The sequence below is a fragment of the Trachymyrmex septentrionalis genome, unplaced genomic scaffold, assembly GCF_001594115.1.
Source record: "Trachymyrmex septentrionalis isolate Tsep2-gDNA-1 unplaced genomic scaffold, Tsep1.0 scaffold161, whole genome shotgun sequence".
NCBI lineage: Eukaryota > Metazoa > Arthropoda > Insecta > Hymenoptera > Formicidae > Trachymyrmex > Trachymyrmex septentrionalis.
The window spans coordinates 271,349-280,704 of NW_017304770.1; the positions used below are offsets into that span (position 1 = coordinate 271,349).

The window sequence follows — 9,356 nt, forward strand, 5'->3', positions numbered from 1 at the left end:
GCGCGCGCGCACGCACACACACTTAAATTTTATATATGTTTGCAGAAAAGATTATATTTATTGCTTTAACTAATAAATAATTTTCATAGGTAAATTGGGACAAAGAACTTGATGAAGAGGCTGAAAGACAACGCAGACGAAAAAAGGAAAATTCAGAAGCTACGACTACTGTACTGCCCCCTGTAAAAAAACCGGAAGTAGTGCCTCAATTGCCAAAACCTCGAAGTTCCGTCAGTCCTAAACTGGGCAGAACAAAAGATTCTGCAATCCTTGATCTCTTAGGTCTTGGTATGTTATGTGTACAAGATGTCCCAGACACTGAAATTCACGATGCAGTTCTTTGTCAAGAAGCAACTTCTTCTTGTAGCAAAAATATTTACAATTGTGAGATAGGAAGAAGTTGCTCTACAAAGAACCGAATTGTGCATTCCTTGTGTATGAATTATGATATACTCTGAATAATTTATAGAATTATAAGCTTTCTAACACATAATACATTTCATGTCGTTATTAACAGATGCGCCAACAACTAACCAAACAAATGTAAATGGTTCTGGGGACGATGTATTTTCTTCCTTTTTGTCTGCACCACCTGCTTCAATAACTTCAACTGGAAATGATTCTAATGGAAGTAAAACAACCACTACTGCAAGTAAAAGCGAAGAGGAGAGCTTCTTTAATCAACCGACTCCGCTACCTCAGGAAAAAAGCAAGATGACAAAAGACAGTATTTTAGCATTATATGGTACTCCGAGTCATCAACCAGCTATTTATGGTGTCTCAGGTATTGTATTATAAGACCAAAATGATATATGCAATATTAATGAAATTTTATAATTAAATTACGTTTTTTAACATACGATATATCTCAGGGGGAGTGTATCCTCAACACTCTATACCATATAAACAGCAAATGCCTAATGTGGGTGTATTTGGGCAACAAAGCTCATTGGGTCCACTCAGCCAACTTCCCACGCAAATACCGGTCGCAAATCAGATACCTGTCAATCAAAATCAAATTATGGCAAATCCTAATACGATAGGTGCTGTAGCAGCCAATCCTTTAGGTTTACATATAGGTCCAATGAATCAATTAAATGGTGTACCTAATGCTGCTATCTCAATGCCACCTCAAATGGTATGTAATATTTCTTACATGATATTGCTAAATATGTTCGTAATTATTCTTTTTATACTTCGAGTTTTTTTTCTCCGATTTCATAGATGATGCAGTTAGGACAAAGTAATATTGCTAGTAATAATGGATGGAGTGGAATGTTGACACAGAATATTCAACCAGCTCCTGGTAGCAATCCCTTCTTTAATTTAACAGCACAGCAACAACAAACTACTGCATTTACCGCTCAGGTATGTAAATTTTAAGTGTTTTATGTAATTTATAATCATATATAATTTCTACAAGATAATATGAAATATATAAAGTAAAAAGTTTTTGTCAAAACTTTGTAATGTTATTTACATTAGGTCAAATTAGTTTTATTTTTATGAATTCATGATATTACAGTTGCCACAACAAATGTCGCAGATGTCTCTGGGCGATATGAATTTTGCCTCTACAGGCAAGCCTGCCGCTGCCGCGCTACCTGGGCAGACCCTTTCCACAAACTTATGGCAGTAAAATTATTATTGCGGATATTGTTAGCCTGATTATCTCATTCAGTGTTGCATACTAATGTCGACAGTTTATTATCCAATGTAATAACAGATTTCCATGTCCATCAATTGGACATTGCTTTGGAAAGTAATAGAACTGACGACGGAGACACTAAAATGAAAAAAGAAAAATTATACTCGATTGTTGTCTCAACACATAATTCGTCAATGTTTATAGAGCTTCAAGTAGATAAATATTTTTGTTTGAAAGCCTCCACCAGCTTTCAACATTACTGTTGAGAAAAAAAGAAACTGGAATAAAAAAATAAGAAAAGTTTTTGAATGAATGTAAAAAGTTATTTGTGTAACACTAAATATGTACCTCATGGTAAAAATTATGTTGCTACAATGAAAGCTTTTTGTAATTGCAATTGAAATATATATGTCAGGGTCCATTTTCAATATAACAAAGCATTCATTCGAATCAGTGGAAAACGGTATAATTTTTATTGCTATGTGTTTTTGTCAGTTCATTTGATAAAATGAAAATACTTCAGTTGACATGAAGCACATTTTCTCATATGGAACGATATCGAAAATGGAACTTAAGCCATACCGATTTCAAACACTGATTCAAAGATGTACATTGCATATGTACGAATTTTGTTAGAGACGTGAAAAGACTTGGATTTTCAATTTATTTTTAAGGTATTATATTTGACACGTGCAATATGTGTCCACATTTATTCTGTATTAGTAAATAAATACAAAATAATATGAATGCGAAATATAACGCATTTTTTACATTTGCGTAAGATATAGAATATATTACTGTTGCGACAATGAGATTTAAATAGTTCAGCAATTTATTTATTATGAATATCTATAAAATATGAGAAAAATTCATAAGTCATATATTGGTGCTAAGAATTTTGATTGGAGCATTTTGATTGGATTACATTTTAATTAAGTTAAATTGAATAATAATGCATAAAAATTATGTATAAAATGTTCTTTTCAAAAGAAAATTTTTAGGAGATCTTTGCAATCGCAAATAATTTGATAATATATAATTTATGTAATAAATTATTGATTATGTTCTTCTGTATACTATCATGAAACATTTTACGAGCAACATTTTTTATTAATACATTGTTCAGTATGATTTAATACGTGGGAGGCACTACTATACTTAGATGTATAATCACAACCTGTCTTTCAAAGTACTGATAATGATGATTATACAGACTGTTTAAGCATTGTGCGCTTTTTCTTACAGGTTCTATAACTAGGATTATAGTAATTCGTAATGAATTATAAGTTCAGGAATAAAGTAATAGTCTTATTCTTCTAATTTTACGTTATTTTTAATGTGAGATTTGATTGTCAATACAGAAAAGCCCAAATTTTATTTCTAAGGAACCTGTAGTCGAGAAAAAAGCGACATACTATATATGGATATAGCGAAACGCAGTATTTTTGGCAAATATTTGCGTTAATATAAATAAATAAATAAATCACTTTAAGTGATACCTGATAATCAGTGAAAGCTATATCAAGAGGGACTTAAGGAAGCTCATCTTAATTGTTGCCTACAGTATCAAGCTGTTATTTATATGAATTACTATTATATTAAGTAATTATGAAATAGTGTATTTGTGTCAAAATATAACGACATTTTATTGTAATTTGATTACTCTATTATTTACTCGTGAAACTGTTAAGCGAGATGAATAAAACTTGTGACATAACAGACGCATTTAAAATGACATTAAATTCAATAAGTTACTGGTATTCTCAATAATTTTAAATTTCTTAAGCTAACACGATTTATCACGATACAAAAAAAATTGGTAAATCAAGAAGAATTAATTAACATCTTTTTAAGAAAACAGGTAAATCATTTTGTGCCATTTTAAACATATTTATTATATATACAAAATAGATCATTTCTATGTGCCTATTCGTTGCATTCAGCACTATTTGATTTATATGTTTTTCACCTCCTTTGTGAGAATAGTTCTAATAAAAATAAAATGCGTTATCTATATATTCTAGATATTTTTTTAGATCTATATTTTTAGATATTTAACTATATGATGAAATTTAACACATACGAAAGATATAACAGCATTAATTTCATCAAGCAGTCAATTCTAACAGTTAACAACAATTTTTAAATTTTAATAAAAATGTTAAGATATAAATGTATATATAAGTATATTTAAAATTTAATTCAATAAATTTCGCAATACTAATAATTTAATATTGACAAGACTTTACGTCCTATTTTAACAATGAAAAACTCAACGAGATGTTAACAATTCTAATAAAAAAAAAATTAATTAAAAATTGCGAACAAATTACTGTAATTTTAATTGTTATTATTATTCACAAACAAGAGACCATTATTTTTTTCCGCTCGAATAAATAATGTGACAACAATCAATAAATTCAATAAATTTCTTGCAATAATATACAACAAATATTTTCTAATATTTCATTAATATTTAATCTTTTTGTTTCATTCGACACATTCATTTTTACGAATGAAAATGAGCTTATACGTGATTTCGTTTTCGTTCAAAAATTACGTATTGGAACAGCAGCGACTCACCGGAAATCCGGAAATCGGACGGAGAAAAGCGGTTCGTCTACGCGTGCTTCTTCCATTTGCGTCAGATATCTCTTTCGAGTCAGAGTCCACGTGAAAAAGAGGTAATCATGGACAAACCAGTCGTTTTGGCGCGTGTAATCAAGGTTCTGGGTCGCACTGGCTCGCAGGGGCAATGCACCCAGGTGAAAGTAGAATTCCTGGGCGAGCAAAATCGGCAGATCATCAGGAACGTGAAGGGACCGGTACGAGAGGGCGACCTCCTAACCTTACTCGAGTCCGAGCGCGAGGCGAGAAGACTTCGATAACGTGAGGTTTTTATTAACGCCGGAAAAAACGGTCGCCAGCTACTACTATTACTACTACCGGACTTCAGCAGATACACATTTCCTGAACGTGGATCGCTCCTGCACATGGATTATGGATCAAGGATCGTAGATCGTGAATCGTCGACAACAGACACTCCTGCCACGTGCTTCTCGAGATTGAGAGGATGCTGCCGATCGCGGAACAGGATCGCATTTTCTTGAAAACATTCCTGACACATAAGAATTCCACACCTTTTACAATAAATCTTAGCTGGTAACCACAAGTTTCAGTGTTGTCATTATGCTCCTCCCTCCAGCTTGTAAGCTGTAGCGATGAATTACAAACTGAGCGCTTCCTATTTGCAATCTAAAGATTATTAATATATTTGCATTTTTGCTATTTATTTTTGTATCTTTGGTTTGCTTTTTCTTAGTGTTAGAATAGGATTATATATTTTTTTTAACTGTGAAATTCAGATAGTTTGGAATATGAAAATTCCACATTTTTAATAGATACATGTATGTATGTATGCCAAAAGTAAAAAACAGAAATCTAATCAGTATAAAGTATTTGGCCCTTAAAAAGTATAGTAAAACTATTTAAAAAGATATAATGATATATTTATTTATAGCATTTTATTTACAGCACATAATATAATTTTTTTTAATAAAATCGACTTATTTTCTATATATACATTTATGTCATTAAAAATAGTATAGACTCATTATAATTGTCTATTTTTAGTACGAAATTTTTCAAGCATATCAATTGGCTATAAAAATAGACAAATATAATATTGACCTTGTATAGTCATAATATATAATTGAAGTTCTTAGACATAATGTCTATTCAATTTATAATAACTGTTATATTCTTCTTCGTTTTGGCGGAGGTGTATCGCGTGGACTGGAAGAAGCTTTGGAAGAACTATCCACGCTTTGTCTGGTTGGTCTCTTTGGAATCCTTTTCGCGAGCTCGCGACTAGATTCGGATTCTTTACGCTCCTTCTTTCCATTTGATGCTTAAAAGAAACAAAAATACAATTTGTGTGTGCAACTCTGTTGAAAAAAAAAAACTAAATAATAACCAAAACCAAATATTAAAATACCGCTCTCTTCTGAATCCTCCTTCCCTTTTGAACGACCTTTTGATGATTTATGTTCTTTCCTTGTCTCTTTCATATCCTTAAACTTATCCTTTTTTATATCCATCTCCTTCACAGATTTTTTAATTTCTTCTTTTTTCTTTTCCACATCTTTGGTTCCTTTAAAATCACGTAACATGCTATCTTTCTTAGAACTCTCTTTGATGTCTTTTTCTTTTTTAATTTCCTTGTATTTATCCCTCTGATCTTTCAATTTTATCTCTAATTCTTCCTTTTTTCGTGGCTTCCCCACAAATTCAGTCTCCGGTAAAAAAAAATCTATCTCATGATCAGGAAAAGGTAAACCTTCCATATCGTCCTATCAAAAAATTCAATATGGATATAAATAAATTTAATATGGATATAAAAAAAAAAAACGAACGCTTAAGAGGAGATTCCTAAGATTAAAACAAAAATTCTAATTTTTATCTCAAAATTATCTCAGGAATTATCTTTATCTTTATTCTTCTGGTCTTTACAGAACACTATGTATATATATATATGCACAAAATACATTGTATTAATATATTATATATGTTCAAAATAATTTTATAGAAACTTGTTTATCCTAACACGATGTTAGATACAATTTCATTTTAGAACACATTTTATTATATATGTTGTTATTTACCAAAGACACAAGGTCATACATGGATTCCAAGTGATCCCAAATTATTTTTAATGGAACATCTTTGTGAATAGCAGCACGAAATTTTTCCCATATACATACCATATGGAAATATTTATTGATACCTGACAATTGAATAATTAAAAATCACAGTTGCAAAACATAATCGTTAATTAATGATAAATTAATATCAAACTCTCATTAACTTAATTGATTGATCAACTTGTCAAATAATACCTGTAGTATTCTATTAACATAGAATTTTTGTTTAAAATATGTATATACTCATATATACAAATTATATTACGGACGCTACAATTTTGGCAGAAAGCCATGCATTATACACAGATTTTGTTTTAATTACTTAATTGCCAATTAAGCAGAGTTTGATTGAAATCACTCAATGTCTATTTCTACCAATATAGATTCATTTTAATCTCGATTTAACTTACTTTTTATCTTTTCCTAGATCTACGAATTGAAAAAAAAAACAGAGAATAAAATAAACCGAGATTAAAATTATGTTGGAAGAAATAAATATAGAAAACCAAGATAAACATAACCTCTCATCGCCGGCTTACCAACTGGCTTGTGTCCATTCATGGCGAAAAAAAGTTGAATTTCGTTTTCCACGTTCCATTCTATTTCGTCGAACGAGGTTTCGTTTTGTCTCTCTTTGACAGCCATTTTAATGAAAACCGATGTTTTGGCACTCGATCGGCTCAATCTCGACTATGTTAGACAGTGTGCCATGCGCTTAACAGACACTAAATCAATTGAATAAAACGCCCAATATAACACAGATGCGTTCTATATATTGTATCAACAACTTGTCTTTATTAATAAAATACATCACATGAAACAATTATAATTTGACACTTTGACAGCATTTTAAAGCACTAGCAAAACACTAGTTGTATCAAGACCATTGTACTATATTCGTTTCAGCAGAGAGAAATCTGAGAGAGGACATGACAGCCCAAAATCTGTAACCGCAAAATGCTACCGCGCACTACTACCCTCTAACAAAATGGATGTAAACTACATAGCAATGTCTACTTTTCTTACGGTACTTTTCAAGGCTGGAGATGATAAATCGATATTTGGTTCATATAATTATGCTAAATGTAACATGATTATATGAATCAAATATTGATGTATCATCTCGAGCCTTGAAAAATGAATAATGTACCGTAAGAAAAATAAGAATTAAAAATTAGAAAATCTTAAAACGAGAAAGAGAGAGAGAGACATCTTTTTTTTCTAACAAATTCGATAAAGCCGAAGAATAAATTAAAGCCAGATTAAAGTTAATTTACATTGATAAAAATAAAAAATATTCCCTATATTATATTCCTTTCGAATTTTGAAAAAGGTATATCAGATCATTTGTAACATATGTGTAGTTATAAATTCTTATTTTATTTTATAAAATATGACATAAGATATACAATTTTATAAGTAAACATCCAGCTAAAATCTATTTCTAATGATGGATACTCAACGCATCGCTTTGCACTTCATGACTTAATTGTGTCTGCAGATTCGATAATTTATTTTTTAACGCTGCAATCCCCATCATGACGATGTTTTCGGGTTTCAAGGCCCCGCTGCTCTCCACATTGAAGTAATATTTGTTCGGTTTGGCTTCCCAGTTAAATGAGGCTTCATCTAAAATGTATATATTACAATAAGGCTTATTCGATAACTCTTAATGACAGTGATGGTATCATGTTGCAATATTTTTTTATAAAAACCTATGCAACAATAATGTAAAATGTCTAACACATTTATTTAATGCACGTATGTAATATATATAAATTTATTAATTTATATATACTATTCCCTCCCTTCTACATTGAATAATTTTAACTACAGATGTCACTATCTTAATAGTTCATTATTGTGCATTTTTGTGTGTATTAACATGTATTATTACACGATTTAGCATAAATAATCCCTTTCCAGTAAATAAATAGAAAAAAGATAATTGCATAAAGCTGTCGTTAAGATTTAGAATAGATTTGATAGAATAGTTCGATAGAGAATAGGGGCTTAAAGTGTAACTATAAAAAATTTTGGATTTTTATTAGAAATATACTCACATTGATCTTCCTCTAATTCACTATACTCTGATTTGGGCCACTCATCCGCTTTAGGAAATAAAGTATGTCTCATAGTATTATCAGGATCATACTCAAAGCTTACACCAGCGGTCGGATTCCACTTTGCATGCTCCTTTCCAAAACCTTTCTTTGCATATGCTCTGAGTTTTAATTCCTGTCCTTTTCTTAATTTTACTATCAAAATTTCTGGAATATCCCAAATACAATCATTATGATTATTCCTTTTTTTTATGATAATCATAAGTGTCAGATAAAAAAAAAGAATACATACCATCTGTTTCTCCATATTCGCTTGCATCGTCTTCTCTGTGCCTGGATGTGACAGGCAGCACTCTAGGATCACTTGACTTGAAATCTGCAGTAGTTACATGCCTAGTTTGCTCTTCAGTACATTTAACATCCAGAGTGAATTCCACACTACATTCTGGACAGAAATCCATGCATTGGCAGTCTCTTGTATACTGTATTCTATCGACTACCTAAAAACAAGAAAAATTTTCTCTATATAGTATTATATCAAATAAATCATTTAAAGTCTCTCATCAGTTTCCGATTAAATTTATCGACAATCAATTCGCAAAAGTGCCAATTTAATGTATCGGAACATCTCTCTTTCTTTCTCTTTTAAGACAAACGTGTTTAGTTTCACATTGACAATCGTGACAATTGAATCAACCACAGATTAGCGTTAATCAGAATTGGTGAGACTAGCCCTTAATATATCTTATGACATAGTAGCTGTAAGATTTTGTTATTTATTCATAATAATAATGCATAATTTATCAAAACTCATTTATTTTTTTAAATATTAAAATAATATATAATTTACTAAAGCTTTCTTTTATCTTTTCACTGTTAAATTTAATCGTTAAAGTATAACAAATATAGTTTAATGATTAAATTTAGTCATTAAAATATAGC

At 30.5% G+C, this 9,356-nt stretch overlaps 4 protein-coding genes across 4 annotated transcripts in view; 2 read left to right on the forward strand and 2 right to left on the reverse strand.

The window, feature by feature from the left end:
* The window catches only part of LOC108746214 (stromal membrane-associated protein 1), a 4,394-nt gene extending 1,997 nt beyond the window's left edge, over positions 1-2,397 (forward strand). Inside the window, exons 4-8 of the mRNA XM_018482845.1 lie at positions 90-288; positions 518-784; positions 873-1,138; positions 1,225-1,368; positions 1,526-2,397. Coding sequence (XP_018338347.1) covers positions 90-288; positions 518-784; positions 873-1,138; positions 1,225-1,368; positions 1,526-1,639 — 990 coding nt within the window. The 3' untranslated portion in view covers positions 1,640-2,397. The remainder of the gene's footprint in view (positions 1-89; positions 289-517; positions 785-872; positions 1,139-1,224; positions 1,369-1,525) is intronic.
* A 1,862-nt stretch (positions 2,398-4,259) lies between these two features.
* On the forward strand, positions 4,260-4,820 carry LOC108746222 (40S ribosomal protein S28). The gene is made up of 2 exons (XM_018482858.1): positions 4,260-4,537; positions 4,605-4,820. The coding sequence occupies exon 1, from the start codon at positions 4,339-4,341 to the stop codon at positions 4,534-4,536; it is 198 nt and encodes a 65-aa protein (XP_018338360.1). The 5' UTR covers positions 4,260-4,338; the 3' UTR covers position 4,537; positions 4,605-4,820.
* Positions 4,821-5,359: 539 nt separating this feature from the next.
* On the reverse strand, positions 5,360-7,275 carry LOC108746227 (MRG/MORF4L-binding protein). The gene is made up of 4 exons (XM_018482862.1): positions 6,891-7,275; positions 6,313-6,434; positions 5,646-6,000; positions 5,360-5,558 (listed from the first exon to the last, which is right to left on the reverse strand). Exons 1-4 carry the CDS (start codon positions 6,994-6,996, stop codon positions 5,404-5,406), a joined length of 738 nt encoding a protein of 245 aa, XP_018338364.1. The 5' UTR covers positions 6,997-7,275; the 3' UTR covers positions 5,360-5,403.
* A 508-nt stretch (positions 7,276-7,783) lies between these two features.
* LOC108746226 (DNA-directed RNA polymerase II subunit RPB3) overlaps positions 7,784-9,356 on the reverse strand; it is a 2,221-nt gene continuing 648 nt past the window's right edge. The window contains exons 3-5 of the mRNA XM_018482861.1: positions 8,707-8,914; positions 8,415-8,621; positions 7,784-7,980 (exon numbers count right to left, since the gene is read on the reverse strand). Coding sequence (XP_018338363.1) covers positions 7,796-7,980; positions 8,415-8,621; positions 8,707-8,914 — 600 coding nt within the window. The 3' untranslated portion in view covers positions 7,784-7,795. The remainder of the gene's footprint in view (positions 7,981-8,414; positions 8,622-8,706; positions 8,915-9,356) is intronic.

Excerpts from the sequence above, each read along its gene's own strand:
- LOC108746222 (XM_018482858.1), top strand. The coding sequence starts at position 4,339 with ATGGACAAACCAGTCGTTTTGGCGCGTGTAATCAAGGTTCTGGGTCGC.
- LOC108746227 (XM_018482862.1), bottom strand. The coding sequence starts at position 6,996 with ATGGCTGTCAAAGAGAGACAAAACGAAACCTCGTTCGACGAAATAGAA. Across the intron at positions 6,435-6,890 it reads GAATGGACACAAGCCAGTTG|GTATCAATAAATATTTCCAT; the intron begins GTAAGCCGGCGA and ends TTCAATTGTCAG. Across the intron at positions 5,559-5,645 it reads GGAGGATTCAGAAGAGAGCG|CATCAAATGGAAAGAAGGAG; the intron begins GTATTTTAATAT and ends GTTTCTTTTAAG.